Here is a 20268-nt window from a genome sequence, read left to right as displayed (position 1 = left end):
AGAACAGAGCTCCTGCCCAGCAAAGCTTCCAGCAGCAAGGCAGGAATGGATAAATTATAGGAGAAAATAACGACAGGTACCATCTAGGCAAAAGAAAAGCAGCATGTGGTAATTGTAGCTGGAACGCTTCACGGAGCAGCTGTTTTTCAAGAGCTCTCTGAAGAAGGAAAAAGGAGGGCTGGGCAAACCTAGAGAGGCTATTGCAGGCATTTGGGTGGTAAATAAACTGTCTGAGACTGTAGAGTCAGGTTTAGCCTTGAGTGAAATACTGCAGGTGTCGTGGAAACTCTTAACCATACAGATTTCTAATGAAAATCTTGACAGACTTTTGATGATACAACTGCTCCAGGGGCCTGTAATAAAAAGGTGAAGCTTATAACATTTTGGGCTGTCCTGATTGCTCAGTGCTGCCAGCTTTCACCCTGACAGATTGAACTTTAGCAGTTCGATTCCCAGACTGAAACACTGCCAGGATGATATCGCCTCTGCTCCTCAAACATTTACTGTGTGTTTTTCAAATACCATGCAATAGTCCAGGGCAAATAGCACACGTTTTGGTTCACATTTTGTAACACCTCAGACCTCATTGCTGTGAGCAGTGAGAAAGCTCTTTGGTGCCAGGCTCAAAACTGTCTCTTCTCTTGCCAGGGGACACTTGAACTGGCTTCAGCTGGACCGCCGGGTGCTGGAACATGACTTCCCCAAAAAGTCAGGACCAGTTGTTTTGTACTTTTGTGTCAGGTAAGTGCCTGATGGCAAGCCCTTCCCATGGGATACAGCTACAGACAGCCTGTTTTCCTGGAGGCCAGGAGGAGAGGCTGTCAGTTTCTCAGAAACACCTGTGGGCAAACAAACAAACACTTCCACAGAGGTCTCTTTTGAGCTCTTTGGCTTTGCAAACTCTTCTCACACAATTGTAAACAAGTAGTAGCCACACGGACACCCATAGCTGTCCACAGGGAAATGTTGTATGAGGGCAAGGTCAGATGTTATGTATTTACACTTGTGGGCTTTGAGCTGCAAAGTCCAAGCTGAGTAGGGTGGCAGAACAAAGCCCTCTTTCTGCCAGGATAACCCACCTGAGCCAGCAACCTGCAGGGAAAACACTCATTTCCTCACTGGTGAGCCATCAGTCTCCTCTGTGGATTGCCCACAGAGTGCATTCTGTCAGAGACCAAATTAATCCCTGTACAGTGCTGTCATATTCACCTTCTGAACTCAGTGCTACAGTGAATTACCCACAAACAGCAAATGATGGCATTTTATGGCAGCAGTTGGTTTCTACATGGCTGGACCAGACTATAAAAGTTTTAATGAAGATTATGGCAGTTTGGGAGCTTCAAACTTCATCTGGGATTTTTACAAGGAACTGTTAGTGTTTGGAAGCTGCTGGAAGCTGGCAGTGCTTTTATGCACACAGTGCCTTTGCCTCAAGGGAGATATTTTCTGAGAAGACAAATTTGCTCCTGCAGTTTTGAAACGCCCAGAGAGAGGCCAGGGGCTGGGATGGCATATGTACAAAATTAAGTTGAGGGTTTTGACTTACTTTTAATGGATAGCTCATGTCTAGAACAAGCCAGCGCAGCGTAACTGTGTCTTTCTCTGTTAGGCTTTCCACTCCAGTGTTATATTACATCTGACATCACTCTCATTCATTCCATAGTACCCACAAAAAAATGAAGACCTACTTTTGAATTTCTTCCCCTGAGTAAAGCTTTTTTTTTTCCCTCCACATAGTGATTGTCATTCATTTAACTTCCATTACAAGGCAGGCTTTTCAGGAGAAGAGACTCTTTGTTCCATTATGGCCCCATATTTAGTGGTGGATAGATCCTGGGACAAATCAAGACCGCACAAAGCCCTGTGAGTCCAGAATTAGCCTGATATCTCCCAAGAGAAGAATTTAGTCCATATTTTGGGTGCTTCAAACCGTAAGGGTAGATCTAGAGCTGAGCACCTTCAGCACCTTCAGAGATACAGATCCACCTGTGCTTAGAGCTACATGAAAATGTTGATGCTCATTGAGAACATGGCCAGTCAGTTAGCAGATATCTTGTCCAGGGGCCAAACTGGGAAGCCTGTGCTAAGACAGGGATCCCATGGAAAGCAGGGAAAGCCCTGAGTGAGCAAGAGCTAAGTGCTGGGCTTCAGAGTAGAACTGTAAAATGTGTGAAAGCCTGTGCTACTGAGCCACTCTCATATTCATTTCAAAGACCACTCAACAAGCATAAATATTGCCATCTGTATTGTTTTATGAACGTTGGCAGCACAGTGGAGACCAGTCATTCTAGCGGGATCCCAGCCAAGAGGCATCCTAGGATACAGATCCATCTAACAGCTAGTGAATGAGTGACCCCTCCTGTTCTGGAATCTCAATCCACAGGGAAAAACTCACTGCCTGCATGTGTGAAAACCAGACTGACTCTGGGCTTATACTCTTGCTGATGGCAGTAATGAGTGGGTTGTCACACTGAGTTACAACTTGGATTGGACTAGGAGCCAGATGCCTCAAGAGTTAGAAATGGGCATTAACTTACTGTGCCTTTTCTGCTGCTTATTTCCCTTGTGGATGTCAATGCTGGCAGAAGTTGAAAAAGTTTCCCAGCACATAAGGAGTTCCCATGTCCATCCTAAATGTGATCTGAGGAGAAGGCAATTGAAGACACCAGCTCCAGCCAGATGGCTGAAGATGGAAAGGCCCCACAATATCTGTTACACAGTTCTGGCTTGGGAACCAAAGCAATGGCTAAAGGAAAGTTCTAAAGAGACCCACCAATAGACAGGAGTTTATTTTCACAATCTGGGGGTGTGCAGCAGCTTGCAGAGCCATTCATAAACATACCATAAACAGAATGCTCCCTCTCCCCTGCTGCCATCAGGCAGAAAGCAGAGATAATTAGTGCTGTACTATACCTAATCACAAATGTGTTAATTTGTAAGGAACTTCATGCCCATGACACCTACTCTGTCACAGGTAAAGGCTTGCCTGTGCTTGCAGATGCCTTTTTGCATTACCCAAGCAAAATTGCAGCTGACAAAGCTTAGGTTGATGCTGGGAGTCCTAAATGGAGAGATACAAGTAATACAAGTAACTGGATGTGCCAGATGCTCATGACACAGAATTCTGTTTATTGCATCGGGATCTAGTAATTGTGTGGGTTTTTCCCTCTAGTTGAAGTAAATGTACAGTTCAATCACACTGCATAACTACTGAAGAGATGAAGCCTCAGGCAAGAAAAGTAAAGGGTGATTTGTGAAGAGGAAAAGCTACAGTGAAAACATTTTCACTTTTAATGTGACCATCAAATGGTTTTTACCCTCAACATTCCTGCAGCAATGCTGAAGGTCAGCATGCCCACCAAAGATGCCACAGATTTTAGCCTGCTCTAAAAGTACATTTAAAGGGAAGCCTGCCTTCTTAAGAAAAGGCTTCTTGAAAGAACTGTGCCTAAAATAGGAAGTTTCACAAGCTTTGCAGTGTGAAATTCTCCTCCCTTTTTTTAAATCTCTGCAGCACTGTTGAAGCTTTGTCTTTTGACACACATTTCCTTGGGGTTTGACATTGTTGAACACTGATCTCCAGTGTCTTTCCTCTCTTCTGTTATCAAAGACCAAAAATTTCACAGCACTGTGTCAAAGGAGGGGGATTTTAGAAGGATGTTTTTAGCATTGGTTTGTAAGAATTTGCTTCTTCCATTGTTCATTTACACAGCTACTGAAGCCTCCCTGTCTTCAGGTTGTCATCTCATGCTTCAATGAAAGCTTTCTACTGAGAACAGCATAGGAATCTAGGAAGCAATCAGAACTCTTGGGCAGCTGTGAACTGCCCCGTGGCTATTGTGCAATATTATTTTATAAGACTCTTCTAATATCTGTTTACATGGCTCTAAAGACACACATGAAGGCAAGAGGGAGTGCCATGTAGACTTACAGAGGAGGAGGGATGTTGGGCAACAGAATGGGAGTGATATTACTTCTCACCTTAGAATTAGCTTCCCTAGATGGCTTCCTATAGCCCTGGTGGCTTGGTTGTTGGAGAAGCTAATTCCCTGTCTTAGAGAGTTTACAAGTCAGATGAGAGTCACCACTGAAGTCCAGGAGAAGCAAAGGATGGGGATGAGGAAATTAGGGTTTGCCTGATTAGTTGATTTTACAGAGGTGTTTTGAGGCCAGAAGAGAACAGAGAAAATGTTCTCACCATGAGCCTTGGGGTAAAGTTCAGGAAACTGAGTACAGTGTGGAGACCTGGGCAGCAAAGAAGGTAAATAGAGATTGCAGGGTCCAGATACAGGTACATCCTCTTGGCTGGGAAGGAAGCATTTTGCTCAGACTCATACAGACAGAAAGAAGGCAGAGTTACTCCTTTTGTGTAAAGCTTTGATGTGAGAGAGAACCAGAGCACAGACACAGTGTTTGTTCATGGAGAGCAAAGCTGGCCAGGCTCTGCAGTGAGTTCTCATCCTCAAACAATGGCCATGTGAGATTAGCAATCCTTAGCAAAGGAACCACCAGCATGGGTCTGATCTCTTTATCTTCTGTATGTTTGTCATGCTGTTAATTTATATGAACAAGCTTAGCAAATAAAATTCACTCCACTGGTGGATCTTTTCCCAGGAATGAATATATTTGTTCTCAGGGCAACTCCACCAGCCAAACAGTGACAACTCACTGCAGCAGTCGTCACACTAAATCAAAATATGTCTCACATGGAAAGGCTTTTCTTTCAGAAAGGCATGGAACAAAATGTGAAATAAATCCTCAATACTCAAATACACTGTGGGGTAGAGTTTGTATCTATGGGCTGGCAGTATTCCCACAAAGGAATGCCTGTGTTCAGCAACATCTGGCATGTGTTCATATACACTGGCTAGGCTGAAGTCAGCATGGGAGCTGTGGGGGCTCAGGACTCTCAATATTGAGGCCAGACATTTTGCCAGGTTGCCACAGTTACTACAGAACAAAGTGGCCCTAAATAAGAGACTGGCAGTGAAACACAGAGTGAAAGCTCCTGGGTGTCTGTGCCCCCTTAACCTGAAGGAACATAGCTCTGTGTGCACTGGAGGAGGCCCAGGTCTGAGGCAGGTGGGGCAGGTGGGCAGTCTGAGATGAGATTCACCACACCAGCTCTGAGATCTTTACCTGGCAGACAGCTCTATGTCTCAGCTAACTACTGCAGCCTCCCTATATAACCACTGGAAAGAAATAGTCACCTTTCAGGAGCAATTAATCTGGCTTATTTCATCTGACTCATGCAAAGATGACTGCTTTGGAATTCAACAAGTTGCAAGCTTATAAAACCTGTGTCTCTTCTCTGACCTCAGAGCCCTGCTCAGATGTAGGCTTATTCACTTGATGAATCCCTCTGTCCTACCAAGTCTGTAAATTTAAAATTATTATTTCAAGCAGGTTGGCACCGTCAGGGTTGAGGAAGCATTTCCTATCTACATGGTTTCACCTGGCTATCTAAATGGAATTGGACCAGATTTCAGCTGTTAATGAGGCCTTAGGCTATTTTAGTCTTTCAGCTCTTCTTTGTAGGCATCTTTAAACCTGTATTCCATTAGAAAAGGACTAATGCTAACAGTGAAAGAAGCAAGAGGCCATTTGAAAACAGCTGACCTGGGAAGGAAGAGCGATAGTTGTTCTTCATAGGGCTAACTGGGCCTTAGAACTTGCCACTGAAATGCATTTCTGCCTCACTCATGGGCCAGAGACACTTATGGGGTGCAGATTCAGAGTATCCTGCTCCCAGCTTCCCCAGCTGACTAACGTGGGATCCCAGCACACCGTGGCTGTGTATGCCACTCATATCCACTCAGCTTTGCTTCTCTCCAAGAAATGAGATTAGGGGTTGTGATGACAGCAGCCTGCCTTGGCAGGAAGAGCTGAATAGAACCACACAAAATTAACCTCAGCAATTTATTTCTCTCGCACATAATGGGCTGTGTTTCTCCATCCAGAGTTTTCCACAGCAGAGAAGGGTATGTGGTAGTCCAACACTTTGCTCCAAACAGGGAGTGAGGGAATCACCAGCTCTTGTTTCTCCCCTCTGAGGACGGAGAAGGAGCAGACAGCCCTTTTTCTGCCCCATGGTGTGAAACTGGGGTTTACAGGGGCTGGGGAAATGCACAAACAGATTATCAAACACATTAAATTTGCAGCCAGGGGAGAGGAAGAGAAGTGGCAGAATTTGCTCTCACCCAAGCTTCATCACACCTGTTACCACCCAGGAGAAGTTGCTGGGGCAAAATTACACACACACACAAATCACTCTGCTCCTCTGTTCTTCCTTCATCCTGTGCAGAACCCTCTGCACTGCAAGGAGGGCAGTGCCAGACCCCAGTTTGCCACGGAGCTTGATCATCCCAGGAGAGCTCAGGGAACTGCCCTGAGATGTTTCAGCTCCTTGGGAGGCTCCATCCACATTCTCATGGCTAGCTGTCCATGGCACATGGACATTCTCATAGCTGTCTCTTCCCAGAGCTCCTTGCAGCTGTGCTGTCTCCCTCACCACTGCCAGTACCAGTACTGAGCCAGAAAATCCCTGAGTTTGTGCTACATATAAGGGGAAACAAAGAGCCATCTACTGCTCACATTATAGCTCTACACCTCTGTGCACTGCTGTGGGATGCTGTAGAAACAATAGCAAAAAACAGAATATAGAGCCCACATAATCAAGCCAGTTCCACCAAGCTGCTTTCAGGGGCTCCTGTGAGCTGCTCTGTCTCTAAAGTCCCTGCCATAGCCCAGATCTCATTGCACAGCATGTGTTTTGCTGTTTGGTGTGCACCAGCTGTGTGTATGCTAAGCAGGAAGATCCCAAAAGCCGGCAGCCCTGCAAACCCCCTCCTCCCAGGCAGCCGCAGTGTATAAATACAGCCACTCAGACCTTGTTTGTGCTGGAAGACAAGGCTCCCTGCAGACAATTTATTGCAGCCTTCCCAGGGTGGCCCCCTGCTCTGCTCACCCGGGGGAAGGTGTAATAAATTGCCTGCGGGGAGGCTGTGCTCCTCAGAGGCTCTTTAGAGATACGAGAAACTTCTGTCCAGTCAGAAGATTTACTTGTGTGAAAACCGACCTTTGCTTGAGGAAGGGAACTAATGGGGCTCTGCTACTTAGCACACAGCTCTGAGCTAAGCCATCCATTACACACACATCTTAATAGCAGTCTGGCTCTCGAGTCCCATAACATCATTTCTGTTTTCTGCTTAACTAGGAATATATTTGTATAAGTGAGCTGTGTTGAGAGAAGGGGATAAGTTGTTTCTCCTTTCCATTCAGCTACCTGAGGGGGAAGAAAAAGCAGCATTCTGAAATTTGTTGTTTTGAGCCACATTTTGAATGTGTTGATGCTGGCAGCATTGTCTTGTCTAATTTTGGGAAGCATTTAGGCTGCATGATAGGTACCATGCAGAAATGATGGATTCTGTCAGTGTAGGATTTGTAGCTAATTTGGATCAAGCTGCAGTAGCTGTGTCAGTGCCTACACACGAATTCTCTGACTGGGTCAAAGTCATGCAGACATTGTTTCTGTTTTCACTGCAATTTGTGTGCTCATACCTTACACCAGTGGGTGTGATGGGCTGTCATCAGTGCACAACAGGAAGGTCTGCCATGAGGGGTCCCATCACCATGGCATTGACCAAGGGCTGAGTCAGTAAATAAATGACCCTCATTCCAGGCTTTGACAGACAAATCCTTCTTTCATGTGCTGCTGACAACACATGGGACAGCTGGAGGGATTTCTATTCCTAAAATGGTCTGAAATCCTCAAATAAAAGATGCTCTCCAGCTACTGAGGGGTGGTGTTATGTGAGACAGTGCCCCAAGCAAGTTACTTTTGATAACCAAGATGTGACTCTTGGTAATGACCTAAGAGCAGGAGAGGGCTGAGCTGATGCTCAGGAGATTGAGGGGCAATTCCCCTGGTAACTGAGGGAAAAGAGGAGGAAGGCAGTGTGCTGCTGTGATCCAGTCACTGCCCTCACCTCACATTTGGGACAGATAAGCACATCACTCCAAGCCAAGAGGAGCTGCCACAGCTTTTGTACAAAACCACATCTTTCTGTGCAAAGATGCACTCCTCTTGCAAGCCAAGCTAAGCTCTAGGGGACATTGCAGTGGTGGAGCAATTTACAGACTATGTTGAGCTGGGTTGCTGCTTTTAAAGCATGGGCAGGCCAGGTTCCCCACGTGGGTAGGGGGCAGAGGACTTACTATACTCAGGTCAGTGCCTTTGCTTGATGCTGTAACCAAATACGAGGGAGGAATGTAGCTGCACTTCCACCTTGATTCCTTCCCTTCTCTATGTTCATACTGGAGCACTTGGTATTTTGCAGAGACTCCCAGGATATACAGCCTAGAAGAGATGAAGAGAGTCAGTCTCTATATATTCCAAAGCAGAATCCTAAGTATTTTGTACATGGAGAAGATGAGGCATAGGAATGAGCAAATATCCCCAAAGCACATGGTTTTCCAGGGATTCAGTAGGCCAACATTTTAGAAGCACCAAGAAAAATGTATATACAGAAGGTAAAGATGCAGACAACTTCATAATATAGTGCAGCTGGTGAGAAAGAGAGAGGGGATAGGCTCAGGTTAATTTTGTTTATTTTGTTAGCTGTGATTCCCTGTATTTCTGGAATCAAATTCATTTCCAGTGTTATGGTTTCCCCTGCAATGAGGTAAAAGTTGACACAGGTTTCTCTTGCTGCCTCCTGTCCCCTGCATACCAATCCCAGGTGCTGGATGTGGTGGGGCTTGAGCAGAGGAGACATGGCATGGGATCCAAAGCAAAATCAATGCAGAAGGAGAAGTAAATGGAGCTTTTTAGCTGATTTTCATTCCTGACTGATTACTTAACAGGCCAACTATTTAGCATGAGCATTGTCTGCTTCTAAGTGGCAGCACATAAAAGTGTGTAGCCATGACTATTAGCAAACAGGGCTGGAACATAAAAGGAGCTGTGCAGCCTGTGCTGGCCAGAATTCTCATTTAGCATGCGACACTGGACATAATGACATCTGCATTTAAGTCCATTATACCAACACATACAATTTTTCTGGTTATCAAATGTTCTCATATTTTTCAAATTATCCTCTGAGGTTCTGAATGATGCGGTGAGGGATAATGAGCCAGACCTCAGGATGGATGAGGCAGAAAAGGGGTGTTCTCCTTTACCCATTCCTTTGTAATAATGAAATAAGGGGTAGTCCACTGAGAGGGTTACTGAGCTCTGCTGACACGTCTGTCCTGCATCCCAACCAGATCAGAGTCAGCCAGCTGGGAAAGATGTGAATAGAAGTTTTTGGATTAGCTGGCTCCCACCAGACTCAAACTTGACAAGAATGAGGGTGGTATCACTGCCTCAGGAAAGACAGACACCTGAAGTAGACAATGACATCCATTTGCTGTGGTCATGTTTTGAAATACCACTGTGGTGAAGATCACAGTGAAATATTTTTACCATTTGGCAGGTTTTGCTTGGCAGTAAACACATGGGCTTGTGCTCTCAAATGCTATGACAGTCTATCTGCCCAGTCAGCAACTCAGCTGCAGAGAGCCTGGTCCTGCTAGGTGATAGATGGCCAAGTTCAGGCTGACAGGATATGTCTAGAGCTGGGTGTTAGAGGCAATGCTAAATATTTTGTATTTGACAGTTTCTTTTAGTGTATGGAGATCAGGAGTGCTGCTCATTTTTTTTCTCACTGTGCACACAAGCACCCCACCAGCTCAGGTGCTTGGCAGTCCTGAATTCCTCTATTCCCACTGCAAGGACAGAGCACTGGTGTCCAAACACCTTCCCAACACTGCTGAATTTGCCCACCTGCACACAGACATACCTGGGTTCACAGACAAGACTGGCAGCAGCACTAAGGGATTCTCCATCTCCTGAAGAACCACTTATGAAACTGCTGAGTCCAGGACCCAGTCAGGCATTTCTCTGAGCCATGAGTCAGAGGTGGATGAGCCTGTGTGTAATGCAAGGGAGAAATTGTGGTGGTACCAGTTTCCCCTCACCCAAGGATCAGGAGTTTCCACAAGCACCACTGTGAGGCTGTGCTTGGCTGGTTGTGATGGGAATTGCCATTCATCACAGCTTGAGGGGGCTTAAGCTGTCTCAGAGAAAGTTGTCAGTTAACCAATGCTTAACAGAGAGCAATCTGATCACTATGAGACATGTCCTCACAGCTAAAAAGCCTTAAACATTTCAGATGCAGCAGCTTCTGAAGTCTTCCAAGACACCTTCTGCAGTGCTCATTATTATTTCCCTGCTGCTGAGAGGGAGCAGCTAAGATAGGCACTTTGTGTTCATTATCCAGCATAATATTCACTGGTCTATTTAATTAATGCTTAGAAAATGTACTTGATGAATTACAAGTTACTGGGGGTGGGGAGGGAGGGGGAATGCAGAAATAGATTAACATTGGCTGATCTTTTAAATTTTCTCCAAAATCATTCCTTTGGTTTTACACTCCCCAAGTCTCATGGGGTGTTCCCCCTTCCTGCAAGCAGCTAATTTCTCACAGGTACAGTTGCTGGTATCAAGAAACCTCTAGTGGGAGCTGCTGGAGGCAAAACTATTTGCTGGGTGTGTATTGCAAGAGATGCAGGTAGTGGAGCAGAGAGGTCTTGGACACATTGTATTGCCTATTCCCCTGTTCAACCTATCCATTATATCCCAGGCACATCAGCTTCACATCACAGGAAGGAATGCTGTTCTCTGGGGAGTCCTCAACAGAAATCTGAGAGCTGCCTCTCAAAACTGATGATCTTGAAACACGCCATCAAAGGCTCCTAAGCTTAGCAGGCAAAACAGACAGAGGGGGGCAGAGAAGGGAGGGGTGTTTCCTAAGCCCAGCTCAACAGCCCAAGCAGCTAAATGATTTTCTGAAGGTCATAAAGGAAACCTGTGTCCAAGTTGGGAATTCAGCCCAGATTTTTGTTCTCTTGGTTCATTGCCTTAGCAGCTGGATGCTGCTGCCTGCCTCCTTAGTCATTGACATTGGTCGTTGTAAAGTGTGGGTTCCTTCACTCTGTGCTCATAAAAGATGGAAACAGGAGGAGATGTGACAGAAACTAGTCATAAGTGCAAAAAAAAATGTCTTTCTCTGCACTTTTTGTTGTTACTGCACCAACTGTGAATTCAGGGTAATCTACTCCAGTTCAGGTTTTCTGAGCTTGCCACACAGAAAATCCCACAAGAGTTCCCTCTGCAAATCTGTTTTCCTTTAAGTAGCACCAGTTTCCTGGTGCACACATTTCACATTTGTCTGGGTGCATGTGTGAGAGCCAGTAGCTTCCCAGCTCAGTCTCCACTCTGGAGATCACTTGAGAATTGGGTTTTCTTTGTGCGATGAAGTATCATGTGCAGGCTCTGTGCTCCCAGAGACTTAATTTTGTACAGAAAACGATCTATGTCCATGTGGAAAGCCTTGGGAAAGCTCCCTGCAGCCTTAAGAAATGCAATATTGCCCTCTAGTGATGGTGAGAGCGGTCGCGTTTGAGCTGCTGAAACAAAAGGCTTTGGGGCTAACCTTCACTGGGATTCAAAATGGAAAAAATGTTTCATGTTTTCTTCTGACCTTGGAATATGAAAACCTACCACCATAACCTGGAGAGCACTTGTAGCAGTGATAAGAAGAGAAGGTTGTTCAAGAACCACAGAATGTGTCAAATTAGCATTATTCTCCATTAATTCAGCAGATGGGAAGCTAGCTGCACTCAGAGAGTGGATCTAGTAAGAAGGTTCCTTTTTTAATGCATTAATTTTTGCATTTCTAAAGCCAATTATTTTCTTTATTTGCAAAGAGGCCACTTTAAGGACAGGAGGTGAAAGAGTGAAAACCAAAAAAAAAATCTTTGTGCTTCATCATCACTACATTCAAAAATGTTGTTGGTGTTTTGTGGGTTTGATTGGTTGTTGGTGTTTTCTTGGGGTTTATTTTATTTTATCCAGGCTTTATTTTTATTTCCCTTCTGAAGAGGGAGAAGGAAGGGTAATACAGACAGGAGCCCTTCAGCAGATGAACAAAATGTTTCTCTCACTCTAATAAGCCAGGAGTTGGTTCTGCCTGTCAGGAAGTAAAGTGTTTTGAGGAGCCTTCAGAAGACACTTAGGAGCACTACAAAGCTTTGATCTCTCCCCCTAAGTAGGCTGCATGTAAGGCCCTGGACTCTGCAAATAGCTGGATGTGGACAATCCCTTCAGCACTTGTGTGAAGCCCCAGGGGTGTCTGCAGGTCTGTCTGCTCCCAGACAGCAGGGTCAGGGAGTGGGGTTTCTCTGTAACTAGACCCTGTATGTCAACCCAGATTTCTAAGGAATTTGGGTTTTTAAAAGTCCCTGGTGCAGACACCATTTCCCTGGCACCCTCCCTATTCTAATTGCCTCTGACAAGGCACGATAGCACTGGAATTTATGTAAGGAACATTGCTGTCACTGCACTGCAATTTGAAGATCACTACCAAAAAGCATCACAATCTATTTAATTTTCCTTACCTAAAACACTGAGTAAATGCAAAATTCACCTTAACATTCACTGAACATAGCAATGCTTCCTCTGTTACTACAGGGACATGCAACATACCTCTATGGAATGATCAGTCATTTACATTGACAGTATCCAGAGCATTTTTTTTCCCCAAAAAAAAGATCTCAAGGCAGAATTAAGGACAGGAGTCAATTCTCACAAAGCTCTCACAAAGTTTATTGCCAAAGCATCAGGCCTTCAGAGCAGGCAGGACATGGAGTACTGAATAAATTCACACATATCATGGGCTTTAACATAATTGCAAATATTTGGGGCAATCAGCCAATGCAAATGAGTGGGTTTTTCTGATACTGAGGGTTTGAGCTTTCTCCTGAGTTCTGAGAAATCACTTCAACCAAAAAAAAAATTAGATTATGATCATTCCCTGTCATCCTTAACATTGTTATTTAAGGTACTGGTAAACTGTGCAAGGTTAGTAACTACTGTCTTACTGTGAGACCATAGATCTAATATGTAAAAAACCCTTTATAAAATTTGCTTTATGCAGAGCTGAAGGGGACAGGGAAGGAACCCAGAAGTGCATTTTTGTAGATGAATATTTTACAGGATGCAGGTTAACAGAACAGAATCGTTGCGATGGGTAAAGGAGTGATGAAGAAATGATGATGGTGAAAATGTGATGGCAAATGAAGGTGAAGCTTACAAAAAAGAAACTGAATAAAGTGTTATTTTAAGTCTGAAAACAAAACAAAGGATTATTTAGAACCTAAGTCATCCAGTTGGCATGGCTGAGGTGGTGCTGACTGATCGTGTCCTGGAGTGTGCACGAGCCTCCTTCACCACCTCAGCCTGGTGTAAGAGAAGAAAGTTCCTTTTTAGCACATTCATCATGACTCCATTGACCACATTTTTCATTGAATAAGTGCATTTCCATGTTTTGCCCTAGTTCCCTCGTGTCTCACCCCTCTTGCTTTCCCTTTCAGGTTCTACATTGAAAGCATCTCCTATCTGAAGGACAATGCCACCATCGAGCTGTTCTTCCTGAACGCCAAGTCCTGCATCTACAAGGTGAGCACTTGGGGAGCTCAGAGTGGGCTGAGACACCTGGATCTGTATTCCCTGCCCCAAAATTTACACGGGTCACACCTGGACTTCCAGATACAACCTTCTTTTCTTCCTCCTCCTCCTCCTCCTCACACATCCCTCGCTCCTCTCTCGCCAGCTGCCACCGCACTTGGCAGCAGCTTTCCTGTCAGAGAGTGGTTCTGAGGTAAAGCATTTCTGGAAGTAACTCTTGTGGCTGGCAGGAGGAAATCGGAACTGCCAAAATTATAAACTGGCTTGTATTTAGAAGGAAATGTCTGGGTTTGTGTTAAAAAGGCGCTCTGGGCCCAGCGGCTGCCGTGAGGGTTTCGGGCCCGCAGAGGGCGGCAGTGCGGCGTGGGCGCCATCTTCGGGCAGGGGGCGGCGTGTGTGAGGGGGAGAGCGGGAAAGATGGAGTGGCTTCAGTTGGAAGGGAACCGCAGGGATCGTCCAGACCAGCTCTTGGCTCTGCACGCAGAAACCCCAAGGATCCCACCATGTTCCTGAAAGTGTTGTCCAAAGGCATCTTGAACTCTGTCAGGCTCACTGCTGTGACCCTGAGGACCCTGTTCGAGTGCCCAGCCACCCTTTGGGTGAAGAGGCTTTTCCTGGTATCCAACCATGTGTCAGTTTCCTGTCTTCCCTCGCCATGTCACTGTTCTCCACATAAGAGTTCAGTGCCTGTCCTTCCACTTCTCCTCGTGTGGATGTTGCAGATCACCATGAGGTCTCCCCTCAGCCTCTTCTCCAGGGTGAACAAGCAAAGTGACCTCAGATTTGTGGGACAAGACGAGTTTATATGTGAGTGGGGTAAAGGTGTCTGTGGATATGCACCAAAGATCACCTTGTAGAGGAACAAGCCATGCACTGAGAAATGTTTTTGTATGGGTATTTGCCCTCCCTGGTCCACTTCTGGAAGACCAGGCTGCTCTCCCTGGCACTGCCCCTCAGAGCAGCCCCTTGCCAGGTACTCTGTGCCAGACATAAGGCATCCTGGCACACCCTCAGCTTGGAGGGGTGCCCACAGCAGAGCCATGAAGCTGATCCCTCTCATGCCACAAACCAGCTGTTCATGGCAAGGTCTGGAAAATCAAACAGCCCCAGACCGCGCGGCAGTGGAGATTGGCAGTGTGCAGACTCAGCCAGGTGGGCTGGATGTCTGGGACTGGGAGAGGTTTGTCAGCAGCTGGGATTCCCTGGGAGGATCCCTCCTACCTCCCTCTGTGCTGGCAGAGGCCATTCCTGTGACTCACCTCCATCTGCCAGAGAGGAAGTGGTAGGAAAAGACAGATGTAGTCAGGGAGAGATTGTTCCGCCATCCCACAACCCTCAGCATGGTTTTCACCTGCTAAGACAAGTAGATTACACCAAGTCTGGAGCCTCACTTGACATTTACATGTCCTAAAATACATGGACAATAACTTTGTATTTTCTAAAATGCAGGGCAGAAGCCAGAAAATTCCTTTTTATCAGTGCCCAGGAACTAGGCAGGGCTGCTGAGCTGAGCTGTGCAGTGCTTTGCTCTCCGGCAAGGCTGCAATTAGATGTGCTTAGTCAGCCCTCTCCAGCAACAAGCTCAGTGAGCATCATGTTTTGGTTCCTGGGGAAAGTTCCTTTTTGAAGTACTGCCAGGAAAAGCTTACACTGTTGTTCTTTTTTTGGAGGAAGCTTAATAAGAAAAAGAGGGGAACAAAATAAAGAAAACAAAGTGCCTACAGATCTAAGTTGGTCTATTTTATTCTGACCTCTCCTGAAACCATTACTTTGCACATTCAAGCTGAGCATCTCTATCCAAAAAATAGCCCTGCTGAAGTCCTAATCTCCCATGCAGATCCTTCCCCATTTGACTTCCAGCCACAGTAAGCCATACTGTGTTATTGAAAAAGGCACTGAATTTGAAAGCTGGGTGCAAAGTGTCTGCTAAGGCTTAGGGTGAGCACCCAGCCTGGCAGATTCCTCTTAATGTGATGTTGTGGGGGATTTGGTGTCCAAGCACAGCCAGTGCTTGTCATTCCTGCAGCTAGCACATGATGTCGCATGCTGCAAAGCTTGAGAGCTTCCTTGTTGCACCAAAAGTTTCCTTATTGGCCTTCCCATGGATACCTCCAGCCTTGGCTCCCCTGCAGCCTAGAAAGATAAATGTGTATGAAACAGGGAAAGAAGGTCTGAGGTGCTAGCACAGTGTTAGGAACAAACGCTGTGCTAGCACCTCAGACCTTTCCCTGTTGATTCTCCAGACACACATCCTCAAACATCCCCTTGCTCAGGGTTGGAAAGAATAAAACTGAGGCCTAATTTGGGGCCGCTGATCACTGGGTTGCCAGCTGGCCATGTGTTGGGTGCTGTGTTCCTCTGCCTGTGCCCATTGCCCCCACTCACCAACCCTGTTGAGTAGTGAGAGATTCATGAACCCACACACCCTTCCACAGGACCAGCAAGCCACTTTTGCCAGAAAGGCCAAGCCACATTTGTACTACCAAAACAGGCAGGGCTTGGCATCAGGCACTGTCCCTTGATCAGACAGGCTGTTTAATGACTCGCACGTTCTGGCGTGGGTTTTGGCCTGTGCCAACTGGCTCTGCCCCAGGCAGAGATCAAGGCACTGATCAAGGATGCACACCTGTTCCAAATAGGCAGCACAGTGGTGGAAACCCCATCTGGGACTGGGGGAGACAAGGTGAGTGTTTAGTCATGAGCTCTGCTGCTCCCCAGGTACCCTTGGGGCCAGGGAATGGGCTCTGGCACACTTCACCTGCCAGTACAGATTTGCCATAGCATCGACACATGGTTGCACGGGCTGGTTTGTCCGTGCCATGCCTGATGCTCCCAGACAGGAGGAGGAGCAGGTGCTCTGGTTCTACTCTGCATTGCCCTTTGCTATGGGATTGCCTGGTGGCCCCAGCCCAGCCCTGCCTGCAGCTGAATCAGCCTCTTGCACCAGCCGCTTCCCTTGGCACGGGCTCGTCAGTGGTGCAGTGCAGGTGCCTGCGTGACTCAGGCAGCTCAGCTGAGAGAGGAAAGGTGTGTTTATCGCCCCTAGCAGAGCTGCTCTTCACTCCCCAAGGAGCTGTTATGAAAGAGGTGAACTTATTTTAAAAAGCTGGCACTAGTGAAAGCCAAGGACACCTGGATCTTATCCTGCGTTTTTGTTCCCTTTGTTTTTGATTTTGCCAGAGACAAGCCAATGCAGCAATTGTGGCTTGTAAATGAGGTGTGGCCATGAGTTGGCTGGAGCAGGGATCACAGCAGTGATCTATATTTAGATCACTCATTTCTTGCCAGATGAAGTAAAATATTAAAAACAGCAGCTTAAATAAATACAACAGAAAAACCACTACAGGAATGAGCTGAACAGTGACCCAGTTTACTGGGCCATGTCCATAGGAGACAATGTAGGAGTTCTAGTTGCAGAATAGACACCTAAACATTATCTCAGTAAAAGCCCACTAGCTTCCCAAAGGCAGGGACCAGAGAGTCAGAAATAGCATGCTTGGCCTCCAGAGTAATGCTTGTGCCTCCCATCTCAAGCATCTTTGATGCTTGGACTGCATTCTGCACATTCAGTCAGACCAGTGCCTGGCTCAGCAGAGGAATCCTGAGAGGATCTGTTGGAACCATCAGTATTCTTCATGTGACCATAGTGTCCAAGTAAAACCCTCCAAGACTGCTTTCACCAGTGGCAGGATCCTATAAAATGGAGCAAGGAAGATCTACCAGAAGACTTGCTGTCACAGCTCATTCTCAAACCACCCCCAGCCTCAGTGCTCTTTGGGGGTGAAAAGGACAAAACCAGGGCTCAAATCCTGCAAGAGCAAATATGGTTCATTTTCCATTGAGTTTACTTTTTGCAAGGGCCAGAGGAGTCCAGTGGGGGCTTTGGTACCACCTCAGTGTGTCAAAGACAAATTCTCATTCCCTGCTTCTGTGAGCCAAGGACAAAGCTGTGTTCCCTTGAACCATGATCACATCTGAGGGCAAAAAAATCTATATGCTGGACTGCTTTTCACTAAATCACACAAGAGAATAAAATGTACCCTGATCCTACCCCTTCCAACTGCCTTCTCCTCTCTCCTCCCCCAGGAATCCCTTCATGCCACATCCAGTTATGCTTCATTAACCAGCACATTACACTGAATATTTGGCTTTTTCCATATCTGAGTGGGCAGGTTCTCCCTCCCTTTTGTCTCCAGGAGCACAGGGAATACTTTGAAGCCTAGCCAAGGGAGAAAACTGGCACTGCATGCTTCACCATGCAGTAGTCAGGAGGAGATGTATGTTCTTCTTACAGCAGCTCAATTCTCTTTTTCTTTCTTGTTTTCTTCACCTTTCAAGGAACTCATTGAGGTTGACAGTGAAGTGGTGTTTGAACTGGCTGCATACATCTTGCAGGTAAGCACCCACCTTCTCTCCCTTGGTGCTTCCTCATGCTGCATTAACTGTTTTGATTTACCAAATCCACAATGGCTGTGTGGAAGTGTAGGAGTTCCCCCCAGTTGCAGAAAAAAGATGTCTTTGCACAGTTTTCATTGTTTCTGTCAAAATGGGCGTAGAAGGCTCTCAAACTAGACCTCCCCACTCAGGGTGCAGGTACTACTGCTCAACATTTTGCATACAGAAATGGTGTTATGTTTGCACCAGCGCAGATATCCAAGGCTCTGGGGTATGATGTACAGCCAGAGAAAATCTAAGTGATGAATCCAAATTCCTAGGTAAAATCCATATGCAATTTTTTTTTTTTAACTTGCATTTGTTTTCCCAATGGAGCTCGGCCCTCTGATGAGCTGCATAAGCTTCTACTTATGAGTATGCAACTGTCTGTATTCTCCAACGTGGGCAGAATGGCTTAAAGACCTTTCTTAATATTGTCTTTCAAAGTTCTGCTCTTCAAGAAGAGGGAAAAGGGTCAGAGAGCAAATGACCAAGCAGTGTTTGGTAAATGTCTGGTTCCCAGAAGGGAACCTTTTCAGGGTAGTGAGGGTGGGTTTTGTGAAAATTCTCTTTTTAGAAGCATGACTGTGGGAGCAGATTAGACGTAATTGTCAGATGATCTTTGTTTCCCCTCTCTTACAGTCTGTAGTTTTAATTTTGTTCCCATCAGCCATGAAGCTATGAGGAGCCATGTGAGCGGACAAAGCAGCTCATCAGACAGCACTAACAAATGACAATGCACTGCACTTCTAGAGCACTTGCCACGTTAAAGAAGCAATTAATGTGTAGGGAGTTGAACCTTCATTAAAATCATTTTATGTAACAAGAATGGAGCGAGAGAGTCAGGATGGAGGACTCAATTAGCAGCACATTAAAGAAATCACATATTGGCTGTTGGGGGAATACACATCAAACAACAGGCTCATTGTGAGGAGCGGCAGTGGGGTTATGAATCTATTGTCTGCTCATCCTAGTGGATAACTTAGTGCTTAGTAATTGTACAGCCAGACCCGGAGCTGTAACTAACCCTTGTTGCTGGGATTGTTTCTTGCCACAAACACAGGATGTTACGCTTATTCCTGTAGTAGTTTGATGCATAACTTAATGAAAACAGTCAAAACAAGCCACACCTTTGCTGCCTGTATCCAGAAACTACTACAACCTGTGTTTGTGACAGGATCCAAGCAAAACAAAAGGAATTTTTTAATGCAATACTGCATTTTGTTTTCTTTTTTTTCTACAGTATTGCATTAATGCAATACTGCATTTTGTTCTACTTCTTGCTGCAGCATTTAAGTCAAAGCACTGATTATAAAGAATATACACTACAAAATTGTTTTTTAAATTCAGTATGCTCACACACATGCAGGCAAGAGCATATCCTTTGGGCTTTGTTCTGTGTTGAACTGTAATCATCACATGCTCAGACTCCTTCCTATGAACCAGAGAAGTGCTTGTCTGCCCTTCAGTTCACTCAGAGGGAAATGGAAAGATAGTAAAGGTCTGTCAGAACTCAAGTGATTTATTCTGCAGCCCTATTTCAAATTGTTTTATAACCCGAACAAATTAAAGTACCACCAGAGCTCTGAACTTTACCCCAGCCTCAGGACTGAAACACCACTGGTCGTGGGCTGGCAGGTTTTGCCGGTAGATGAATGGATGTAAAGACAAAAGACCTGAACACAAAGCCCAGTCCTTTTGGCAGTGGAAACTCCCTCACTGCACAAATTACATTCTTGCACTGTGCTTTCTGTGTAGCTGGTGGCAAATGAGGTGCTTCAGCATGAATCATATGAAAGGCATATTGTCTGTGGTAAATGGAAAATGCAAAATGTGTGCTAAATCTATTGCAGAGGGCACTCACCAGATTCTGAGCATTCTCCAGGTGTGCAGTAAGACTAACTACTGTAGTGGAACATTGTCCAACCCTTTAACATCAGGCTGTGGTGGTAATTAATAGAAGTATCTAGATGTACAAGTAAGGGAGCTAAATACTCCCCCAAACACCCAGCAAGGAATTAGAGAAATCTCTGTCTGGCATCCCCTTGAAAGCTGACAGTGAGCAAGCTTTTTAAAAGTCTAGGTACTAGAAAGTGGCCAGAATACTTGTAAAAAAGTAGGGGAGTTGCAGTCTCAGAGGCTGCAAAGCCAGTAAGACTTCAGAGATTTTCTAGTAATGTAGCACCCAGAATTTCTTATTTACTGGCATTATTTCCTGTAGCATCTTAGGTATCCACAGCAGAACGAAGAATCATCTGGCCCTA

At 45.6% G+C, this 20268-nt stretch overlaps 1 protein-coding gene across 7 annotated transcripts in view; it reads left to right on the top strand.

Annotated features, from left to right (window-relative positions):
- The window catches only part of FRMD4A (FERM domain containing 4A), a 367728-nt gene that overhangs the window by 273900 nt on the left and 73560 nt on the right, over positions 1-20268 (top strand). For all 7 annotated transcript variants that reach the window (XM_036400308.1, XM_036400309.2, XM_036400310.1 and 4 more), the window contains 3 exons: positions 649-741; positions 13477-13561; positions 17909-17965. In XM_036400308.1, the coding sequence (XP_036256201.1) occupies positions 649-741; positions 13477-13561; positions 17909-17965 (235 nt within the window). The remainder of the gene's footprint in view (positions 1-648; positions 742-13476; positions 13562-17908; positions 17966-20268) is intronic.

This window comes from Molothrus ater, chromosome 5, assembly GCF_012460135.2.
Source record: "Molothrus ater isolate BHLD 08-10-18 breed brown headed cowbird chromosome 5, BPBGC_Mater_1.1, whole genome shotgun sequence".
NCBI lineage: Eukaryota > Metazoa > Chordata > Aves > Passeriformes > Icteridae > Molothrus > Molothrus ater.
This window is presented reverse-complemented; position numbering and strand designations above follow the sequence as displayed.